The following is a 24,985-nucleotide window of genomic DNA, read 5'->3' as shown; positions in this document are numbered from 1 at the left end:
GTTGCCTTGTCCATTCCATACTTAGTCATTTTTTCAATAAGGATTGTATGAGAGACTTTGTCAAATGCTTTGCTGAAGTCAAGATATACTATATCTACAGCATTTCCTTGATCCACCCAATCAGTAATACCATCATAGAAGGAAATTAAATTAGTCTGACATGACTTATTAGTTACAAACCCATGCTGACTCTGTTTAATCACTTCATTCTTATCCAGGTATTGACATACATGTTGTTTAATAATTTGTTCAAAGATCTTTCCTGGTATAGAAGTCAGACTCACCGGCCTATAGTTGCCTGGGTCCACCTTCTTCCCCTTTTTGAAGATAGGAACAACATTTGCTCTTCTCCAGTCTTCTGGCACTTCTCCTGTTCTCCAAGAATTTTCAAAGATTACGTTACGTTTGCAGAGCCCCTGATGTACCTAAACAGTGCAAACCCCCCACAAATGACCCCATTTTGGAAACTAGACCCCCCCCAAGGAACTTATCTAGATGTGTGGTGAGCACATTGAACCCCCAAGTGCTTCACAGAAGTTTATAACGCAGAACCGTGAAAATAAAAAATCATTTTTTTTCCACAAAAATAATTATTTTAGCCTCCATTTTTTATTTTCCCAAGGGTAACAGGAGAAATTAGACCCCCAAAGTTGTTGTGCAATTTTTACTGAGTACCCTGATACCCCATAAGTGGGGGTACACCGCTGTTTGGGCACACGTCGGGGCTCGAAATGGAGGGAGCACCGTTTGACTTTTTGAACGCGAAATGGTGGCTCCATGTCGCGTTTGGAGACCCCGTGATGTGCCTAAACAGTGGAAATCCCTCAATTCTATCTCCAACCCTAACCCCAACACACCCCTAACCCCAACCCTAATCATAACCCTAACCACAACCCTAATCCCAACACACCCCTAACGAAATCCCAACTCTAACCCTAACCACAAGCCTAACCGTAATCCCAACCCCAACCCTAACCCTAATTCCAACCCTAACCCTTAGTCCAACCCTAACCCTTAGTCCAACCCTAACCCTATTTCTAACCCTAACCCTAATTCCAACCCTAGCCCTAACCCTAGCCCTAATGGAAAAATAAAAAAAAATTTTTTTTTTATTTTATTATTTGTCCCTACCTATGGGGGTGATAAGGGGGGCGGTGATTTACTTTTTTTTATTTTGATCACTATGAAAGTTTATCATAGTGATCAAAATAAATGAATGAATCTGCAGCGTTGCAGATTCGATTCGGCGCACTGCGCATGCGCCCGCCATCTTCCAAGATGGCGGCGCCCATGACGCTGGACGGCGGGACACCGGGACGGATAGCGGGAGGTCGGAGGCACAAAGGAGGTTGAGAGGGGGTGATCGGAGGGCTGGGGGGGCGGAGGGAAGGCGGGGGGGGCAGATTATGACGGCGGCTGCCGATCGGTGCCGTCAGCCGATCGGTACCGTCAGTCGGTGTGGGGGGGGTCGGGTCTCGGTGTCCAGCCATGTCCGATGCTATTTAGATTTTTTTTTCCACACTCATTTGTATGGTTGAAATCTGTAAAAAGCTGCAAGGAAACCCCCCCGTGTGCACGAGTCCTTTCATGAATAGGCCTGAGCTCCAGCCACAGGTACAGGCGGGTCTAGAAGTAAAGAGCTGTGCCCGGTAGACCATGATTTGGACGCAGCCCTTTGTGCCGTCAGCCTCGGCCCTTTTGTGATTTTCATAGTTTTGTAATTAATGCTAATAACCATAAAGTGCGAAAAATTAATTCTGACGGTGAATTAACAAATCGGAAGCAGAGTTGTGGGTGCAGCCACTAGATTGCTTCTCTTCTTACTGTAAAGGGCCCATTTAGACGATAATTGTCGATTAAGTGTTTTGTACAAATACTTGTCTACAATTATCGGCAAATGTAAGCACGCTAGCGATCGTCCCACAAACGAGAAAACCGCTTGTTCATTGGGTACACTACAAATTATGGACCATAAAAGGCATAAAAATCCTTGTTCTCGGCAGCACATCGCCCAGTGTAAATAGGAGATGTGCTGCTGATAACATGATGCTGTCTGGGGGCAGAGTAATCATATTACCGATCATTGTGTCCCCGTTAGTACTAGTTGCCTGTAAACGCTGAGCAGCTGATACGTGGGCAATATATAACATTAGTAAGCGCTTGTTAATGGGCCAAAATTTGCCCCTCTAAATGGGCCTTAAAAGGGTTGTTCGGCCTTGGCCTACAAGTGTGCACTCACTCTATGTGACTGCAGACTTGTTAATCCTCTCATCACGTGCACTACGCGCTGTGAGGATTCTTCGGTGTTTGGGGTGTGACTGCAACTTCCGCAAGTATATGATTTGCATACATGTGGTCACGTGCCGACAAGACGTGCGCAGCTTCGCTCAGTGCAAGTGCAATGAATGAGGCCGGACACATGGCATATGGCCGGAAGTAAGCAAATCCCATACTTGTGGTTACATGACTGCCTGTTCCTGGCACCTGAGAGTAGAGTGACTGCAGACTTGTACCGGAAGGCTGGACAACTCATTTAAAGGGAATCTTTCACCCTTTTTTTGCCCTATTAGCTGCCGGCATAGACATCAGGGGCTTATCTACAGCATTCTGTAATGCTGTAGATAAGCCCCTGATGTAACCTGAAAGAGAAGAAAAACACGTTATATTATACTCACCAAGGTGGGCGGTTCGGTCCGATGGGTGTTGCGGTCCGGTCCGGCGCCTCCCTTCTTCATGCGATGACGTCCTCTTCTCCCGTCCTGAAATGGCTCCGGCGCAGGTGCACTGCTCTGCCCTGTTGAGGGCAGAGCAGAATTCTGCAGTGCGCAGGCGCCAGACCTCTCCCGACGCTTGCGCACTGCAGGACTCTGCTCTGCCCTCAACAGGGAAGAGCAATGCGCTTGCGCCGGAGCCATTTCAGGACGGGAGAAGAGGACGTCATCGCATGAACAAGGGAGGCACCGGACCACCCATCGGACCGGACCGCCCACCTCGGTGAGTATAATATAACGTGTTTTTCTTCTCTTTCAGGTTACATCAGGGGCTTATCTACAGCATTACAGAATGCTGTAGATAAGCCCCCGATGTCTATGCCAGCAGCTGGAAAGCCAAAAAAAGGGTGACATTCCCTTTAACAAAGTAAAGGAGCCTTAACAGTTTAGGGCTTATTTATGTGTAGTGGTTGGGCCATGGTTCGAGCTGCACAGGTGAATCTCATTAAAGGGCAGTGCTCATCTTCTTTCTTCAAGAGTGCACTGCTCACCTGCCTCCTGCTTGCCTGGGGACAGTGCTTTCCAGGAGCTTGGCAGTCAAGCTTGCAAGCGTGCACTCCTTGCCTAGGAAAGCGTCCACCACTGATAGGCTGTTAAACACAGCAGAGGAAACACTACATAGAAATGTGTGTGTGTATATATATATATATAAATAAAAATAATATACCTTAAATGTAACATATCTCTACTGAAAAGATGAATGGCAGACCATTCGGTATCATATATAAATAAGTACTGAGTCCATAGAGATGAAAAAATAATAAGATGTAAAGAAGAAATTGTTGATAAAAATCCTTTATTATAAATAGGTTACTTGCGCCATGAGAATTCTATAGATACAAACTTTGTTAATATATCAATGTGATACAACCCACAGTAAAAAATTAGATTAACTAATTAGGCTTGACCACAATGTAAAATATAGCACACAAGTATAGTATCAGTAAAATTCAAGAATTTAACATAAAGCACAAAAGATGTAGGTAATAAATTACAAAAATGTGCAAATATACAGTGCTAAGTGCTAACTCATATAGATAATATGCCAAAAAATGTGAACTATTTATCATAATAAACTAGTCAGAAAATAGTGACTATACTGCTGAAACAATTAAAATAGTGCAAAAGCCGTGTGAAATCCTGCACTAAACTACCACAAATAAAAAATGAATGAAAAATAGTGTAAAAATATATAAAGTGATATGTGCAACACAAAAGTGCTGTTTACATATAAATCTCTACTTCAAAATTGTGCCAACATTTAGTAGAGTCCCATAGTGCACCATGTACCTACATTAAATAACTGTAGGGAAATGCACTATTAAGTGCCAAATTGCATTGTGCTATATTATGGAGGAGGGCCCATAAAAATATCATATAGAGAGCTATATGTTGGTCACATATAGGGCTAAAAAAACCATATATAAACAGACCATGTATGGAAAAAGCACAATATCAAACTGACCAACTCAGAATAACATACAGGGGGCTATAGCTGTAAAAAATACCTGCACAGTGGGTCCACAATGGTAAGGGTTAAGGTGCTTCATCGCGCCCCAACGCGCGTTTTGGATGTGTTCCTTTGTCAGGGGGTGTTACCCATATGAAAACCGCTAGTTTATAAATAAAAAGGAGGCCATTCTCATTGGTGGATACGGAGTGGTGATGATGCATCCGCGTCTGGAAACCCAGGAAGGTCTCAGCCCCGGCGTCATGTGATCACTGACGACAGGTCACGTGACCGCGACCTGTCGTCATGGATACATGTGGACGCAGGAAGCGAGACACTATCCGGGGCACTGAACTGCGCATGCGTGCAGCTCCTGTCCACAGCAATAACGAAGAAATAGACAAAGTTCTAATGATCATAGCTGAATTGCAAAGGAAGGAGGGAAAAAAGGAAAGGAAAATACTAATGTAGTGGTATCAAAAAACAAAAAGGAAAATGGATAAAAAATTAAAGTGTAAAGATAATTAATACTAAACATTGGTAGGAAAAAAGTATAATAATAGAATTATAGTGTAATAATGTAATAAATAAAAACAATAATAAATAAATGAATAAATAGATGAGTAATAATGCTTATGTATATAAACCACATGGTACATCAATGACAAAGATAAATACATGAACACATAATAATCTACCTATAAGCTTGATCAATACACATCCATATATACATGCACATGTACATACACACATCCCCCATGTTTATGCACATAATAGCACACATTAGGGCATATACCTATATATGCAAACGATATGTATCCAACATGAATACACAAGACAATTATCCAATAGTGAAAAATCAAATGTATATATAAAATATCATAGTGAAATGGTCATGAAAATATGTATACATATAAAATAAGCATGAAAAGGAAAAGGAGGGGGAATAGAAGGGGGAATAAGGAAGCAAAAATAAATAAAAATAGTCCATCATTCTTCATAATACTCTTCACCCTTTGTAGGTAATCTTCAATCCGTCCACAAGATAGTAGAAATGAGTGCTGAACGACCACCCACCAGTATCCAAGAAAAGGATGAGAAAGGCCAACCACATCAATCTGTATCTGGTAAGTAATACTAAAAAATAATATAAAATATTAAATAAAAATAAAACTATAAAAGCTAAAAAAGATAAAAAACTAAAAAATATACACGGTAAAAAATGGGTTAATGGTTTACAAAAACGGAGCAAAGCTTATATTCTCATTTAGGCCCATAGGTGAGACAGTGTTGAGTGTCCAAATCCATTTGGTTTCCATTTTAGCTGAATTTTTACTAATACTTCCTCCTCTTATGTGTGGTTGTAGCATGTCAATTCCAGTTACACGTAAAAGAGATGCATCACATTGGTGATGTATTTTAAAAGGTCGAGGTATTGTTTTTAACTCATTTAAATCCTCAACATTTTTAGCAGCTTCAATCCCTAAGACGTGCTCTCGGACTCTAACCTTTAGTTGGCGTGTTGTTAAACCAACATAAATAAGTTGGCAAGGGCATGTAGCATGATACACTACAGCTTTTGAAGTACAGGTGATTTGATGTTTTATCTTGTATGTTGTACAGTTTCCTGTATCAGTAAATATATCCGTCCGATTGATATTTGTGCATGCTACACATCTACCACAAGGTTTACATCCATAGTTCTTTTTATTTGTGGAAAGGAAAGTTATTGGCTCGTTCGTATAGTGGCTGCTCACTATTGAGTTACGTATACTCTGGGATTTCCTATAGGTGATCTTAGGTCCTTCGCCGACATAGTGAGAAATTATTGGATCGGCCTGTAGAATGGACCATGATTTTTTCAGAATCTGTTGCATAGCTTGAGTTTGGCCATGATATTTTGTAATAAACCTCACACCAGGGTCCGAAGCAGGGGACTTTACTTTGTATAGAACATCCTGTCTTGATCTATGTTTGGCTCTATTATTGTCATGTCGGACACGGTTCGCACCAGGTTGTCCGGCAGACAGCGGTAATACCCCATCCTACCACTTTGTTCTCAGCGGAGCCGGTTGGTCTTCTGATCCGGCTTGGATTGGGTTAACCAGGTTGTTAGTCTGGGTGAGGGCTTAGCCACGCCTCCTGCCTTTAAATTGTCCTGCTTGACTATGGGCGTCGCCGACTATAGCTCTTGCCTTGTGCTAGCGTTACCGGTCTGAAGGGGGTGCCTTAGGAGCATACAATATCTGGTGTAGTATATTCTGTTGTTGCCATTATTTCCTCCCTGTGTGGTATTATTTGGTTGCCCTTGCACCTTATTGTTTTCTCTTGTGTGTACGCGGTGTGGTGCGTTTCCCTTACCCTTGTCCATACTTATTTGTGGGGTCTGGTGTTTGGTCTCTTCACTGGGTGGAGGGTGGTGGGTTCAGCTTAGGGCTGGACAGGAGACAAGGACAGGGTGGAGGCCCAGGCAGGCAGACCTTCAGTGTAAACCCTGGGTTGAGGGAAAGTCAGGGTTTCCTCTAGTCTGAGGGACACCGCAGGGGCCCCGGGGTTCAGCCTAGAGTTACCTAAGCTTCCCGTGACTTTATAGTCGGCCCAAGAATTAGTTACCATGGATCCTGTAGTCTCATTAACCAAACAGCTGGAGGCTCTGTCCTTACAGGTCACTGAACTGAGGGGGGTGGTCCAGCAACAAGGCCTGTCCGTTCCTGCTGTACAAACTGAGGCAGCAGTCAGGGCAGCTGAACCCAAGTTACCTCTCCCGGAACGATTTTCTGGTGATCGCTGTAAGTTCGTTGTATTTCGTGAATCCTGCAAATTGTATTTTCGTACGCGTCCCCTCTCCTCAGGAAATGAGGCTCAGCGTGTGGGCTTGGTAATTTCCTTGCGGAGTGGTGATCCACAAGCATGGGCTTTTTCACTACCTTCTGATTCACCTTCATTTGAGTCTGTAGACCTTTTTTTTTCCTGCTCTTGGTTTAATCTATGACGATCCTGACAGACTGGCGTTAGCAGAATCTAAAATACGCTCTCTGCTCCAGGGTGAGCGACTGGCGGAGGATTACTGTACTGAGTTTCGTCGCTGGGCTGTGGACACTCAGTGGAATGACCCTGCACTAAGGAGTCAATTTTTGCATGGGGTTTCTGGAAGGGTTAAACAGGCTCTGTTAATGTATGAGACTCCCGCCACTCTGGAGGCTGCTATGGTGCTTGTAGTACGCATTGATCGCCGTTTTCGTCAGAGTTCGCAGGAGACTTTTCCTGTGTGGGGGGGCAGTTTTTGGTGAGGCTACTTCGGATGAATCCGTTGAGCCTATGCAGATCGCTGGTATATCACATTCACAAAGTAACAAGCATAAATGTCCCTTGCCCAGAAAGCAAGGGGTTTGTTTTTTTGTGGCAAGAAAGGACATTTTATTAATGCCTGCCGGCTGGTACCTAAAGGTACTGTCACACTTAGCGATGTACCAGCGATCCCGACCAGCGATATGACGCGGTCAGGATCGCTGGTACATTGGTAAGTGGTCGCTAGTGAGCTGCCACACAGGCAGATCTCACCAGCGACATCGCTGGGGACGGGGGTCGCTACTTACTTGTCACACTAGGCGATCCTGCGTCCTCCCGCCCGGCTCGTCGCTCGTCTCTCCACAGGAAGCTGACGACGAGAAGCAGTCCTGAATGTTCTCGCGCGATCAGCGATAACCAGCGGGGGAGCGGGTCGTAGGTATCAGACACAGCGATGTCGCTAGCAATATCGCTATAACGTCACAAGTTATAGCGATATTGCTAGTGATATCGCTTAGTGTGACAGTACCTTTAGAAGGACGCGCCGGCGGAAAACTGCTAGGCTCAGAGGGTTTGGAGGAGTCTAATCTGAGCCTTTGCATATCCTCCATGCTGGTCTCCCAGTGTATGCTTCCTGCCAAGGTAGTAGTCGGGGGCCAAGAGCTGTCGATTACTGTATTTGTTGATAGTGGTTCAGCTGCTAATCTCATTGATGAGAGATTCGCGCGGACAGCGGGATTGAAGGTGGAAGAGCTGCCTAATCCTATTTGGGTGGTTACCATCAATGCCTCCCCACTCTCACAAGGGGAGATTAAAGAGTTTGTGGCTGATGTAAAACTCCACATTGGGGTCTTACACTCTGAGCGGGTAACATGTAAGGTGCTCAGTAATTTACCTGCTCAGGTAGTTCTGGGGTTTCCATGGTTGTCTATGCACAATCCGGTGATTGATTGGAAAACCCAGGACATAATTCAGTGGAGCAGAGATTGCCAGGAGAGTTGTCTGGCCACTTGTATTTCCGCTGTGACTCCCAGCATCCCGGAGCCACTGCTGGACTTTGCTGATGTATTTTCTGGAAAGGGTTGTTCAGAGCTGCCACCGCACCGACCCTATGACTGTGCTATTAGGTTAAAACCGGGAGCCAAGTTACCGAAAGCCAGGATGTTTAATATCTCAGTTCCTGAGAGGCAAGCTCTCAAAGAATACATTGCAGAAATTCTAAGCAAAGGGCACATTAGGCCTTCATCATCTCCATTGGCGGCGGGGTTCTTCTTTGTCAAGAAGAAAGATGGCGGATTACGCCCGTGTCTGGATTTTAGGGAACTCAACCAGATTACGGTTCGTGACCCATACCCGATGCCACTCATACCCGATTTGTTCAACCAGGTGTCTGGTGCCAAATGGTTTTCCAAACTTGACCTCAGGGGGGCGTACAATCTCATAAGAGTCCGTCAAGGGGATGAATGTAAGACGGCATTTAATACCCCTGAGGGTCATTTTGAGAATTTGGTGATGCCATTTGGGTTGACTAGCGCGCCAGCAGTATTTCAACATTTCATAAATGATGTCTTTTCTCATCTTTTGGGGAAATTTGTTATCATATACCTTTATGACATTCTTGTTTACTCACGTGACCGTGATACACACATAGAGCATGTTAGGCAGGTATTACAGTTGCTCAGAGAGAACAAGCTCTATTCCAAGCATGAGAAATGTGTATTTGTCGTCCAAGAATTACCTTTTTTGGGTTATGTTATTTCCGTCTCAGGGTTTAAAATGGACACCGCTAAGGTGCAAGCGGTGTTGCATTGGGAGAGGCCTGATAATCTCAAGGCGCTTCAGCGGTTTTTAGGCTTTTCCAACTATTATAGGAAATTTATTAAGAATTTTTCTATAATTGCTAAACCGCTCACCGACATGACTAAAAGAGGTACTAATTTTTCTGACTGGTCTGAGGCGGCGGTGCGCGCGTTTGAATTCCTCAAAAACAGTTTTGCTTCAGCTCCCATCCTGGTTCAGCCTGATGTCTCCCTACCATTTACTGTGGAGGTGGATGCATCTGAGGTGGGAGTGGGGGCGTTACTGTGTCAGAACCCATCCTTGGGCAAATTGCATCCGTGTGCCTACTTCTCCAAGAAGCTGTCGCCGCCTGAGCGCAATTACGATATTGGTAAAAGGGATTTGTTGGCTATCAAGTTGGCATTTGAGGAATGGCGACACTTCTTGGAGGGGGCTGTCCATCAGATTACTGTTATTACATACCATAAAAATCTGCTTTATTTAGAGTCTGCTAAACGCCTGTCCCCCAGACAGGCTCGCTGGGCGTTATTCTTCACCCGGTTCAATTTTTTTGTGACCTACCGACCAGGTTCTAAGAATTCTAAAGTGGACACCCTGTCCAGATGTTTTTCGGGGGGAGAGCCATGTGAGGAGCCGGTGCCTATCCTCCAAAAGGGTGTTGAAGTCTCGGCTATCACTACAGAAGTGGAGGCAGAGATTGCTGAGGCTCAGGAGGAGGTACCGCCGGGTCTGCCTCCTAATAAATCGTTTGTGCCATTACACCTACGCTTAAAGGTGTTAGGGGAACATCACGATACTGTCCTGGCAGGCCACCCAGGGCTTAAGGGCACTCTGGAACGTCGTTTTTGGTGGCCCAAAATCCGGCAGGACGTGGCTTCATATGTGTCTGCCTGTACCACATGCGCATGGGCCAAGACACCACGTTCCCGTCCTACTGGCATGTTGCATCCTCTGTGTGCCCAGTAAGCCATGGACTGAGATTTCCATGGATTTCATTACGGATTTGCTCTCCTCGGCTGGGAACACGGTCATTCTGGTAATAGTTGATCGGTTCTCTAAAATGTCGCATTTCGTTGCTTTGCCATCTTTGCCCAATGCGAAGACCCTTGCTCTGGTATTTATTCGCGAGGTGGTCAGACTTCATGGTGTCCTGTCTGACATTGTATCTGATAGAGGTACATAATTTGTGGCAAAATTTTGGAGAGCGTTTTGTTCACGTCTAGGGATCAAATTGTCTCATTCTTCGGCTTTCCATCCTCAGTCGAATGGGCAGACTGAGCGTATGAACCAAAACCTGGAACAATACTTACGCTGTTTTGTGTCTGACAATCAGGAAGAGTGGTCAGCGTTTCTTCCTCTGGCTGAATTCGCGATAAACAATCATTGTCAGGAATCGTCTGGGGAATCTCCTTTTTTTGTATTTATGGTCAACATCCCCAATTCTGTACCTTGCGCCAGGGGTGCTCGGTTGGCGTCCCTGAGCAGGACCAGTTGGGAGCACAATTGTCATCCGTTTGGAGGAGAGTAAAGCAGCGCTTGCTGAGTGTAGGGTCTAGGTATAGACGTGTGGCTGACCGTAAACGTGTGCCAGGTCCGGACCTGTGTGTGGGTGATTGGGTATGGTTGTCTACAAGGAGCATCAAACTCAAAATACCATCGCTTAAGTTGGGTCCCAGGTTCATTGGTCCGTTTAGGATCTCCGCTATTGTCAATCCTGTGGCATTTCGTTTGGAGTTACCTGCCGTATACAAGATACATAATGTGTTTCACAAGGCATTACTTAAAAAGGTCGTGGGTTCTGTGGATGTTTCTCCCGTGCCACCGCCTCCTGTCTTGGTGGAGGGCACGTTGGAGTTTGAGGTGTCCAAGGTGGTTGACTCTCGGGTAGTGCGTCGCACTTTACAGTACCTTGTTCACTGGCGTGGCTATGGTCCGGAGGAGAGAACTTGGGTGCCGGCTTCGGACATACATGCAGACCGACTGGTTACGATGTTTCATCGCCGTCATCCGGACAAGCCAGGCCCTCGTCATTGTGAGGTTCCTGGGGTCCCTCATAGAAGGAGGGGTACTGTCATGTCGGACACGGTTCGCACCAGGTTGTCCGGCAGACAGTGTTAATACCCCATCCTACCACTTTGTTCTCAGCGGCGCCGCTTGGTCTTCTGATCTGGCTTGGATTGGGTTAACCAGGTTGTTAGTCTGGGTGAGGGCTTAGCCACGCCTCCTGCCTTTAGCTCTTGCCTTGTGCTAGAGTTACCGGTCTGAAGGGGGGGGTCTTAGGAGCATACAATATCTGGTGTAGTATATTCCGTTGTTGCCATTATTTCCTCCCTGCGTGGTATTATTTGGTTGCCCTTGCACCTTATTGTTTTCTCTTGTGTGTACGTGGTGTGGTTAATTTCCCTTACCCATGTCCATACTTATTTGTGGGGTCTGGTGTTTGGTCTCTTCACTGGGTGGAGGGTGGTGTGTTCAGCTTAGGGCTGGACTGGAGACAAGGACAGGGTGGAGGCCCAGGCAGGCACACCTTCAGTGTAAAGCCTGGGTTGAGGGAAAGTCAGGGTTTTATCTAGTCTGAGGGACACCGCAGGGGCCCCGGGGTTCAGCCTAGAGTTACCTAAGCTTCCCGTGACAATTGTATGCCCTTTTAAGAGAACGGTTGCTATAGCCACGTTCAATAAATTTCTCCCTGAGTATTTTTGCTTCTCTTTCAAAATCTAAATCCTCTGAGCATATTCTCCTAATTCTTAGGAACTGACCTATCGGTATTAATCTAATAAGTGCAGGAGGGTGTGATGATGACGCATGTAAGAGCGCATTGACAGCCATTGGTTTGCGGAATAAGTCAGGTTTGTAGGCAGTTGTTCCCATCTCTCTTGATCTTAATATCCAAGAAATCAATAGAAGTACAATCATAATGGTATGTCAGATGTATGTTTGATTGGTTCTTATTCAATGTAGAAATGCATTCATTTAAAGTCTTAACATGACCCTGCCAAACAATGAAATTATCATCAATATACCGTGCCCAAAATAGGACATGGTCCATTGATGATAAACAATCCGATAGGAAGAGGTCCCTCTCCCACAGCCCCAGGAACAGATTGGCATACGAGGGCGCAAAAGATGCCCCCATTGCTGTGCCCTGGAGCTGCAGATAGAAGGACCCGTTAAATAAAAAGAAATTGTGCGAAAGAGAGAATTCCAGTAGCTGAACAATGAAGTCTCTCTTAGATGGAGTGATGTTGGAAGAGTTCAGAAAGAATTGTGAGGCTCTTATTCCATCAGTATGGCGAATATTGGTATACAGTGATTCTATGTCGCAGGTTACCAATAAAGTATCTGCCTCAATATGAAGTCCATCAATCTTTTTCAAAAAGTCTCCACTATCCTTTATACAAGATGGTAACTCAGAAACTAAAGGTTGGAGCTGTGAGTCAATATATTTATTGACATTCTACAGGTAGTTGTTACAACCAGATATTATAGGTCTTCCTGGTGGAGTAGACTGATTTTTGTGTACTTTAGGTAAAAAGTACAACGTAGATAAAGTGAGATCATCAATTTGTAGGGCATGAAAAAGTTCTTTAGAGATAATTTCATTATCTCTCGCCATTTGTAAGATTGTCAGTAATTCAGACTTAAGGCCCCATCACACATAGCGACTCACCAGCGATCCCGACAACAATATCAACGTGTCAGGATCGCTGGTGAGTCGCTACATGATCGCTGGCGAGCTGTCAAACAGATGTCTTCACCAGATGTCTCAAAGCTTCTGCTGCATACATCACTTTCGGCCATATAACAATATTTCCACCTTTGTCGGATGGTTTAAAAATTACATTCCTGTAGGTCCTTCATCCGTCTAAGGGCCGTTCTTTCTTCCCTACTAATATTATTGTGATACGGATGTTTTGGTATTTTGTCAAAGTCTTTACTCACCGTTTTGATGAAGATCTCGACAGCTGGGCAAATAGATTGAGGGGGGAATTACTCTGTCGCCTCATTGGGGGACACAGAACCATGGGTGTTATGCTGCTGTCCACTAGGAGGTGACACTATGCATAATCTGAAAAAGATTAACTATGGCTCCTCCTCTGCAGTACACACCCCTGGACGGCCTTCACCAGTTTTTGCTTAGTGTCGCAAGGAGGCACACCTAAAAATTTTTTTTTTCCTTTTTCATCCGGATTACAGATGAAGAAAAGAGGGTCTCCTGTGAGATTCCTGGCATGCTCCTTCCTCGGTCCCCTATCATGGGGTGCCCGGTTGAAGTTGAGGTGGCTGTTCCCCATGTCGCTCCTTCCCCAGTCCTGCGGGTGCTGGTTTGAAGACGAGATCCCCCTCCTTCCCCAATTCCTTTTGGTCTTGGGTTGAGGTCAAGGCGAGGATGAAACCCCCTGATGGTGACAGCAGCACCCTCCCTAATCCCCCTCTGGGGGTTTTAGGTTTAGACGCCTCAGGTAGGGTTTGTATTTGTACCACGGCACACTGCAGCTCAGAGTAACGAGGGACCCCAGCCCACCTGCGGGCTCCTGTCGGGGCCAGGGGGGAGTGCAGGCAGGCATGGCACAATGGAGACAGGGGATCCCTGCTCCCCTGTCTCTGCGGCAGCACCAGATCTATGGTGCCTCAGAAGGGCTTCTCACAGCCCCCCTCCCGATTATAGCTCCACCGCTATCCTGCTTTTTCAATCCGTGGGGGTCCGGTTCAGTTTCGACCCCCTCCCGGACTTCCGCGCCGGCCTGGAGCCCTTTCTGGGCATCGGCATCTAATTTAGGCCGCTGCTTCGGCCTAGCTGAAGTCACCGCCTCTTCTCCGCAGCTCCCCCCCCCCCAGCCCCCCAGGATTATAATTATGACACTATGACACTCTACTGTGTCATAGAAGGGACGGATCGAGACAGGGCGCGTTTTTATACAGCTCTGCGCGCCCTTTTCAGCTCTCCGCCCCCTTCTTCTCCTTCCTCGTTTTATTTCGGCGGCCATTTCTGCTGCAGGCACTGCATTCAGCAGCATCACGCCAGCCAGTCTCCGAGGGGACACAAGACTGTGGATCTTCGGCGCTGGACCTAGGAGCACACTGGTGGGGCAAGATCACAGCTGTTTTTTTACTCGGCTGTGATTCCATATTTCCTGTAAGGCTCTCCTATAGGTTTCCTCTGTATAGCCATCCCTGTAGAGCCCTCTGCATATCCAGCCCTTCTGCACTCTGTGCACTATGCCGGGCTCAAGGAAGAGAACCAGGCAGTACTGTTTTTATGCATTCTGCACAACCTGCAAAACCACTCTCCCCAGTGGCAGTACGTACCCGCACTGCCAGGATTGTATCCAAAATATTGGGTCAGAACTCCAAGAGGCTCCTACCAATGTTTCAGCGTCTGCTACCACGCCGGAATGGGCTACCCAGATGTCGCAGTGTATGATGCAGTCCATAGATAACCTAACCTCCACATTGCTCCAGGCTCTGCAGGGTAATGTCTCGGCTATGAGCGTTACCCAGCAAAGGGACAGCTACACTCAGGGACATGCCGTTTCCGGCACTCCCAGACGTAAGCGGACCCACAGGTCGCGTTCACCTGCGTCATCCCATAGCACACGGTCATCCCTCTCTAGGGAGAGACACCGTAGTTCCAGGTCACTAGACCGTCCCCTAACATAGACAGGCAACGCAGATCTCCACAGCGATCCCCGACCACAGAAGACCTCCGCCCCAGTTCGCCCACCAGGGAACACCTTAGCGATAGGCAGGATTCGGAAGGCATCTGTGACTCCGACTCAGACAACGAAACTGAGAGGTCTCCGGTCCCTGGTCCTCCTAGCAATACAGCGCTAGTTGAGGATGTAATCTCTTCCATCCATCGGGTGCTGGACATTTCTGATCCACCCCCGGAAGCCTCAGAACACAAGATTTGCTTTGAAAGTGTTCTGAAACCACCTAAGGACTTCTCTAATCTCCCAGAATTTCAGGTGATTCTGACTAAGCAGTTTTCGCAGCCTGAGAAGAAATTCGCCTTCCCACAGAAGGACACCAAGGAGTGGACAGATCCACCTGAAGTGGACCCCCCAGTCTCTAGACTAGCAGCACAGACCCTCCTTTCACTGCCAGATAGCTCAAACCTCAGGGACGCAGCAGACCGGCAGGTAGAACGCATGGCTCGTTCAATTTTCGAAGCGGCAGGGGCCTCTCTGGCTCCCGCGCTCGCTTCAGTCTGGGCGGCCAAGGCCATTCTGGCTTGGGCCAGAAAATTGCAGACTGGCCTCCAAGCTTCAAATCCTGAGCTGTCTGACCAAGCGGTTCAAATAGCAGTGGTAGCAGATTACATGCTTCATGCAGCTCTGGATTCCGCATGAGGTGTAGCGGGGATAGCATCAAACGCCATCACAATCCGGCGTATCCTCTGGCTGCAGGAATGGAAAGCGGACGCGGCCTCAAAGAAGTCCCTCATGCATCTCCCGTACCTCAGTGGGCAGCTTTTCGGTGAAAAGTTGGACACAATGATTTCCAACGCCACTGGGGGTAAGAGTACTTCTCTCCCTCAACTAACACCTAAACGCACGTTCAGAAGGCGTAACCAAACACGATTCCGATCCTTTTGGAATGCTTCAGGCTGGTCCGTCTTGCGTCCAGCACAATATCGTAACCGCTCTCCACGTAGGGGCAACCCACGGGCGGCGCAGAGGCCTGACAGGACCTGGCAGTCAAAAGCAGGCCAGGCAAAGCCCAAAGGAGGAAAACCTCAAACTTTCTCCTCATCATGACTGACGAACTCCGGAAGACACCCCACCCATAGGCGGATGACTTCTACTCTTTCAGCAAGTCTGGCTGCCTATTACAGAAGACAGATGGGTCAAGGAAATAGTGTCTTCCGGATACAAGATAGAGTTCACTTCCAGACCACCGAACCGGTTCTTCCTCTCTGTCCCCCCAAAATCGCCAGACAAGGCTCGTGCCTTCCACCAGGCGGTTTCCTCCCTCCTTCAATCAGGAGTCATAGTACCGGTTCCCACGGTCGAGCGCTTTCGAGGGTTCTACTCCAATCTGTTCGTAGTCCCCAAGAAAGGAGGCAGCGTCCGGCCCATACTGGACCTAAAACAACTCAACAAGTATGTGCGGGTTCGTCATTTTTGCATGGAGTCCCTTCGGTCCATCATTGCGTCCATGGAGCAGGGAGAATATCTCGCCTCCATAGACATACAAGACGCATACCTGCATATACCGATTTCTCCCCCCCATCAGAGATTTCTCAGGTTTGCAATCAACCAGGACCACTACCAGTTCGTGGCTCTCCCGGTCGGATTCGCCACGGCTCCCAGAGCGTTTACAAAGATCATGGCTGCCACCGTGGACGTTCTGCATTCCAGAGGCATAGTAGTCGTTCCATACCTGGACGACCTTCTCATCAAGGCTTCCACCTTCAAGGACTGCGAGGTCAGCGTCTCAATCGTAATCGACACTCTGAGTCACCTGGGCTGGTTAGTCAACCTACAAAAGTCATTGACTGCCCCAAGTCACTTTCTGACCTTCCTGGGGATGCTATTCGACACCTCCAGGGGTCTGGTGCTCCTTCCCAGGGACAAGGCACTGGCTCTCCGTCTAGGAGTTCGCATACTCCTCCGCAATTCCCCCCGATCTCTCCGGTTTGCCATGAGAGTCCTCGGCAGGATAGCAGCAGCAATGGAGGCGGTACCATTTGCCCAGTTTCACCTCAGGCCTCTTCAACTAGCCATTCTCAAGTCCTGGGACAGGAATCCTTTCTCCCTCGACAGGGAGTTCCGGCTAACAGCGGCAACCATGAGGTCCCTGCACTGGTGGCTTAAGCCAACCTCACTGGCAACGGGAAAATCTTTTCAGGTCAATGGAAGGTTCTGACCACCGACGCGAGCCTGACAGGTTGGGGTGCGGTGCACCTACATCACAGAACACAGGGCAAGTGGTCACCAGTGGAAGCGAACATGCCCATCAACATCCTGGAAATTCGGGCCATGTTCCTGGCATTGAGAGCCTTTCTTCACTTACTGGCAGCCTCTCATATCAGAGTACAGTAGGACAATGCCACGGCGGTGGTATATGTGAACCACCAAGGCGGGACCCGCAGTACCCAGGCGATGAGAGAAGTGGCACATATCCTCCACTGGGCGAAAGACACGAGGTAGGTACTCTCTGCGGTCCACATTCCGGGTGTGGACAACTGGGAAGCAGACTACCTCAGCAGACAAGGAATGGACTCTGGGGAGTGGTCTCTCCATCCCGAAATTTTCCGCCAGATCTGCCATCGCTGGGGGACCCCGGACGTGGACCTCATGGCATCCCATCTCAATGCCAATTTCATGGCCAGGACACGCGACCCGCGGTCGCTCGGAGCAGATGCACTGGTTCAGGACTGGACTCAGTTCCAGCTTCTGTACATTTTTCCACCTCTCCCCCTGATATCCAGAGTCGTGAGGAAGATCAAACAAGAGGGAGTTCCAACCATCCTAAAAGCGCCAGACTGGCCCAGACGTATATGGTACGCCGACATCGTACAACTTACAGCAGACGTCCCCTGGCGTCTCCCCGACCGTCCCGATCTTTTGTCACAAGGCCCGTTCTACCACCAGAACTCAGGGGCTCTCAATTTGACGGCGTGACCCTTGAGACCTGGGTTCTAACCAAGGCAGGGCTCTCACCGGACGTCATTAGAACCATGATCAGGACACGGAAGCCAGCCTCCGCCAAGATTACCGTACCTGGAAAGCTTTCTTTACCTGGTGCGAATATCCCGGCCAGATCCCGCTCCCTTATTCCCTCCCAAAAGTACTTGGCTTTCTCTAATCGGGTCTGGACGCTAGTCTATCCCTGGGCTCGCTTAACAGCCAGGTGTCAGCGCTGTCAGTACTTTTTCCAAGGCGTATTGCTAACAAGCCACAATTAAGGACTTTTCTCCAGGGGGTTTCCCGATTGGTTCCTCTCTACAGACGTCCACTGGAAACGTGGGACCTCAACCTGGTCCTGACAGCATTGCAGGCACCACCTTTCGAACCTCTTAAGGAAGTCCCACTCCGCCTTCTATCACAGAACGTGGTCTTTTCTGGTGGCAATCACCTCGCTACGCAGGGTCTCTGAACTGTCAGCACTCTCCTGCAGACGGCCCTTCATGGCTTTTCACCAGGACAAAGTGGTTCTCCGTACAGTCCCATCCTTCCTTCCGAAGGTTGTGTCCAACTTCCACCTCGATGAGGAAATTTCACTGCCATCCCTTTGCCCGGTTCCGGATCATAGAGTGGAGAAGGCTCTGCATACACTTGACCTCGTCAGGGCATTGCGTATATACGTGTCTAGGACTGCACCCCTCCGGAAGTGTGATTCCCTTTTCCTTCTTCCTGAAGGCGTTCACCAGGGTCTGCCAGCTTCCAAAGCTACCCATGACAGGTGGATCAAGTCCACCATTCAGGAGGCTTACCGCCTTAACAATTCTGTTCCGGCCGGTAGCACGGTACATTCTACGCGGGCGTTAGGGGCCTCCTGGGCTATTCGGCACCAGGCTCTGGCACAACAAGTGTGTAAGGCGGCCACTTGGACTAGCCTACACACGTTTCCAAAACACTACAGAGTCCATACCCAGTCCTCAGCGGACGCGAGTCTGGGCAGACGGGTTCTGCAGGCGGCAGTGCCCCAAGTTTAGGGACCTGTTGGCACAATACTTGTCCATTGCTTTCCACCCAGGGACTGCTTTGGGACGTCCCATGGTTCTGTGTCCCCCAATGAGGCGACAGAGTAAAGGAGATTTTTGTGTACTCACCGTAAAATCTTTCTCTTAGCCTCTAATTGTGGGACTCAGCTCCCACCCTGTTGCCCTTATGGGCAGTTGTTACGGTTGAGTTCTCATATTGTTCTTTGAGCTCGTACATAGTGGCCTTCTTACAGGCATGGTTATGTTGTTTCTGTTATGTTCCTCCTAATGCTTTTGCACAAAATTGGTGAAGGCTGACGCCGTCCAGGGGTGTATACTGCAGAGGAGGAGGCATAGTTAATCTTTTTCAGATTATGCAGTGTCGCTTCCTAGTGGACAGCAGCATAGCACCCATGGTTCTATGTCCCCCAATTAGAGGCTAAGAGAAAGAGATTTTACGGTGAGTACACACAAATCTCCTTTTCCGTGATTTCGGACAGATAGATGGAGGTATCATGTCACCTTTAATATTGTGTTCTCTTGCTAGATCTTCCAAAATTGCTAGTGCCTCATCTTCCGCCTCTGTTGGAAATAATTTACAGCCATTTTCATTATGAAAAAAGCGTTTAAAAAGAAGTTTCCTGGCAAATAAATGAAGGTATTTGATTGCATCAAATTTATCAAAATTGGCTTTATTCAATACATTTAATTCAGTTAAAGAAAATGAATATTCACTGAGAGTGATTACCTTCAAAGAATCCTTCCTGTTATCTGGTGAATATGTAAAATTTCGCTTATTGGGTTGAAATCGTGATGTACGCTTTCTCTTGGGAGTAGAATTAGCCATGCTAGAGACGGAAGAGGAGGCACCAGACACGTCACTTATAGGGGGATGGGATGACAAAGATAGAGTTCTATCCCTTATCGAAGCTTTGATGGTGTTACCTTTCCATCTATATATATTACCAGATGAAAAATCCCTCTGGTCTCTATTTAATTTAATGGACTGTTTTTCCTGGATATTTTTAGCCCAGGAATCCATTTCTTGATTTAGTTGTGACTCTATCTCCTTTATTTGTTCTGCAGTTAGTTCTTTTTTAACATCCATATACATTTCCTCTATTTTCTTTCCAACTCCTGCATGGATTTTAAATTAAGTTTGATCAAAAGTTCCATCATTTTTTTAGACGTGTCATTACATTTATTTTCCCAGTTGATAGTTATCTCATCATCTTCAACTACAAAAGAGGGTGTAACCCTTATTCTCAAACCTCTAGGGATGAGGTGTTTCTGAATGTAGTTCTCAATAAAAGCTTTGCTCCACCATATTCTTGTTCTCTTATTTAGGAGATGTTTTATATTCTTTAAAATTACATCAAATTGTAAACCATTAGTAGTCGGTGTTACAGTGTTAATGTTACCAAAAACTTCATTTATACGTCCTCGCCAAGTAATTTCCCTGGCTTTCAAATCCATTTTTGGACACACAGAGCCTGTGCAGAACACAGTGAATTATTGTTAAACACAGCAGAGGAAACACTACATAGAAATGTGTATGTATGTATGTGTATATATATATATATATATGTGTATATATATATATATATATATATATATATATATATATATTTATTAATTAAAAATAATATTTAATTAAAAATAATATACCTTAAATGTAACATATCTCTACTGAAAAGATGAATGGCAGACCATTCGGTATCATATATAAATAAGTACTGAGTCCATATAGATGAAAAAATAATAAGACGTAAAGAAAAAATTGTTGATAAAAAAACCTTTATTATAAATGAGTTACTTGACACTGTATACACTAAAAAAGCACCATAAGAATTCTATAGATACAAACTTTGTTAATATCAGGGCTGTGGAGTCGGTAAGCCACAGTTGCGACTCCGACTCCGACTCCTGGATTTTATCAGGCTCCGACTCCGGCTCCGACATAAATGGCCAATTCATAACAACAAATTTACTGTTGTAAAATATTAAACATCGTGCTTATTCAGTTTCTCACCATCATATAAGTAATCAGACCACTTAGAGCAAAAACTACATTTATTAGAATACAATTAGAATATAGCAAATAACTTTTATAAACTTTTCTAAACTGTAAGTAAATATGCAATAAACACTTTTATGCAGTTAATAAGAAGAAATCTATAAATTTGTCCTCAGAAAAAGTATTGCCTCTGTCAGATCCTCCTTCATGGATGCCCTCAAATCTGATCTAATTATTTTGAGAGCAGAGAACAACCTCTCTACACTAACTTGTGTTGGTGGCAAAGCAGTAACCACTCGGGCAACATCTCTGACAATGTCAGGATACAGAGGAATCGCTTGTTGCACTGTTATTTTTGATGAACGGTCAAATTTCTCAATTTCTTTAAGTGCACATGAAAAATTCTGCTGAAATGTACTGGCTGTGTTCCTTGATGGGGATGACTCTTCTTCTAGGCGGAAACGCTTTGCACGGTCCTTGTGATCCAAATATTTTTCGAAATTAAATTCTTCATCAGTTTATGATGAGGATGAAGATGTGGCAGGACGACCAAATTCTTCTTGTTCCTCCTGACTGTTCTGCAACCCTTTCATCCTTACTGCTATTTCAAACAGAGCTTCTTTTCCTTTACTTAGCTGTTGATCATCTAGAAGAATCCGATGCATTGGGTCTACATAAACAGCTGCCAAAAGAATGTTATTTTGTAATAGTAGCTCCTCTCTCCGTTTCATTGATGTAGCAATGCCACTTGCAATTAACCCTCCTCTTTGGGACAGGCGAAACATCAGGTTCTTCCACTCCTTTAAGAAAATACCTGGAGTTAAGTCCTCTGCTTGTAATTTTTTAGTCACTGTAAATGGGTGCTCTAGCAATTTTTCCAGCTCAGTCACCTGATTCCACTGACTTTCATTTAGCGTCAGTTGAGGGTTAGCCATGTCTACAAGAAAGGTTTTCAGTTCAACCAAGCGCTGAATCATTAAGTAAGTACTGCCCCATCGTGTGGCTTGATCAATAATTGCCCCTTTTCCAGCACGTCTCTTCAAAATTGAGTCAACTTTAGGGGTTCTGGCAACAGTAGCCAATTTTCTCACCTTGCCAATCAGTGCAGCAGCATGTCCTTCTTGCAGACTGTCCCTTATAGCCAGCTATAGCGTATGCACAACACAGCGCATGTGATGAATGAAAGAACATATTGACACAGTTTCAACAAGATCATCTAAACTATCATGTTGCTGTTCATCTGAAGCAACTTCAGTTTGCTCCTCAGTTACAATACTGTGTTCCTCTATTTCAAACATTTCTGTGTCTGTGGACCCAGAATGTTCTTCTAGCTGCTGGTCACCATCATTGCTCTTATTCATTAGCTTAATAGTACTTATCATATTTGAAGCATTGTCAGTTACGACAGAAAGAACTTGCTCTTTTTTAAGTTCATAGTTTTGCAGAACCTTTTCCACCAAGACCTGGAGAAACTCACTGGTGTGATGAGCTTTGAGTTCACTCTGTGACGTGTGCAGGCATCCATTTTAAGAAACAGAAAGTGTCCCTTGAGAGTTTTTTTAAGTTCTTCCTTTTGTTTAAAAGCTTCTTCGATTACTAATTTTCTAATACTCTCTCCAGAGAAACACCAAGCTTGCGGGCCATTTCCCCATTCAGACACACAAAAGCTGGTCGTGAAAATAATGAAATAGGCACACTATCCTTTACAACAAGCTCTATGATCTGTTTTTTAAATGTATCTACTGTCATTGTCACAGTAACTTTGTCACTGACAAAATATCTTGCAACTGATGGCTGCAAAGTTCTCTGCTCCTTTGTTTGGCTGGAAGAGCTGGGCACTGGTTCATTGGTTTGGATGCAGTCTTTCTCATCCACTGCTTTCAGTACTTCTGGATGAAAGCGCTGTAAATGTCTCTTTAGATTAGTAGCTCTGGTAGGAGCATTTTTATCTTTGCCTGAATATGCACTCATCTTGGCTTCACAGATTTGTTTTCGTCTGGATCATTTGTCATACACTGACAGACATAATGTTTTCTATCTTGAGTGATGGTGAAATGTTCAAATACAGCTGATTTAATGTGATGCTTCTTTGACATTCTCAGGTTTTTAACTCTGCATTCACAATCCAAATGACAATTGTATTTCCTAAAAACAATTGTACAAAATTATTGCCAGGTCGTACAACTGATATAGTGGTCAGTAATACTGTTATTATTCCTCATGTACTCACAGTTAACTGATGCAAAGTTTGTTGAAAGGATAATACTTCTTACAGTCTTCCTCTTCTGAGTAGCAGGCAGCTGTGAGATGCTTGGAAGACGCACACCTAGTATGATCTAGTCTAGAGGAGGAGCTTTACTACTAAGAATTTGCAACACATTTTCACTTTCAGTTTCATACATTGTAAGTAGGGGGGTTGGGGCAGCATGAGGTTAACCAAGTATAAGATTAGATAAGGGCAGTGGAGAACAGTGACACACAAGAAGTAAGAAATGTCTCCATCTCCAGCAGAACTGCTTATCACTGTTGTTCATAGTTTGATAGAACATATATATTTGAGTAACATTTATAAAATTCATATGAAAGTTCAATTATGAAATATTAATACATTTTTTTTAAAGCTGGAGTCGGTACATTTCTACCGACTCAGACTCCAACCAAAACTAACTCCGACTCCACGACTCCGACTCCACAGCCCTGGTTAATATATCAATGTGATACAACCCACAGTAAAAAATTAGATTAATTAGGCTTGGCCCCAATGTAAAATATAGCACACAAGTATAGTATCAGTAAAATTCAAGAATTTAACATAAAGCACAAAAGATGTAGGTAATAAATTATAAAAATGTGCAAATATACAGTGCTGAGTGCGAATTCATATAGATAATATGCCAAAAAATGTGTACTATTTATCATAATAAGCTAGTCAGGAAATAGTGACTATAGTGCTGAAACAATTAAAGTAGTGCAAAAGCCGTGTGAAATCCTGCACTAAACTACCACAAATGAAAAGTGAATGAAAAATAGTGTAAAAATATATAAAGTGATATGTGCAACACAAAAGTGCTGTTTACATATAAATCTCTACTTCAAAATTGTGCCAACATTTAATAGAGTCCCATAGTGCACCATGTACCTACATTAAATAACTGTAGGGAAATGCACTATTAAGTGCCAAATTGCATTGTGCTATATTATGGAGGAGGGCCCATAAAAATATCATATAGAGAGCTATATGTTGGTCACATATAGGTCTAAAAAAACCATATATAAACAGACCATGTATGGAAAAAGCACAATATCAAACTGACCAACTCAGAATAACATACAGGGGGCTATAGCTGTAAAAAATACATGCACAGTTGGTCCATAATGGTAAGGGTTAAGGTGCTTCAACGCGCCCCGACGCGCGTTTCGAATGTGTTCCTTCGTCAGGGTGTGTTACCCATATGAAAACCGCTATTTTATATTTAAAAAGGAGGCCATTCTCATTGGTGGTGACGGAGTGGTGATGATGCATCCGCATCAGGAAACCCAGGAAGGTCTCAGCCCCGGTGTCATGTGATCGCTGACGACAGGTCACATGACCGCGACCAGTCGTCATGGATACATGTAGACGCAGGAAGTGAGACACTATCCGGGGCACTGAACTGCGCATGCGTGCAGCTCCTGTCCACAGCAATAAGGAAGAAATAGACAAAGTTCTAATGATCATAGCTGAATCGCAAAGGAAGGAGGGAAAAAAGGAAAGGAAAATACTAATGTAGTGATATCAAAAAACAAAAAGGAAAATGGATAAAAAATGAAAGTGTAAAGATAATTAATACTAAACATTGGTAGGGAAAAAGTATAATAATAGAATTATAGTGTAATAATGTAATAAATAAAAACAATAATAAATAAATGAATAATTAGATGAGTAATAATGCTTATGTATATAAACCACATGTTACATCAATGACAAAGATAAATACATGAACACATAATCTACCTATAAGCTTGAT

General features: G+C 45.2%; 1 protein-coding gene across 7 annotated transcripts in view; it reads left to right on the top strand.

Annotated features, from left to right (window-relative positions):
* ZFTA (zinc finger translocation associated) overlaps positions 1-24,985 on the top strand; it is an 82,517-nt gene that overhangs the window by 4,418 nt on the left and 53,114 nt on the right. For 6 of the 7 annotated variants that reach the window (XM_073554551.1, XM_073554552.1, XM_073554553.1 and 3 more), the window contains exon 2: positions 5,244-5,348. The exons of the other annotated variant lie outside the window; for it this stretch is intronic. In XM_073554551.1, the coding sequence (XP_073410652.1) occupies positions 5,244-5,348 (105 nt within the window). The remainder of the gene's footprint in view (positions 1-5,243; positions 5,349-24,985) is intronic. 7 annotated transcript variants of the gene reach the window in all.

This window comes from Dendrobates tinctorius, unplaced genomic scaffold (assembly GCF_039654945.1).
Source record: "Dendrobates tinctorius isolate UK_male_01 unplaced genomic scaffold, ASM3965494v1 ptg000211l, whole genome shotgun sequence".
Lineage (NCBI taxonomy): Eukaryota > Metazoa > Chordata > Amphibia > Anura > Dendrobatidae > Dendrobates > Dendrobates tinctorius.
This window is presented reverse-complemented; position numbering and strand designations above follow the sequence as displayed.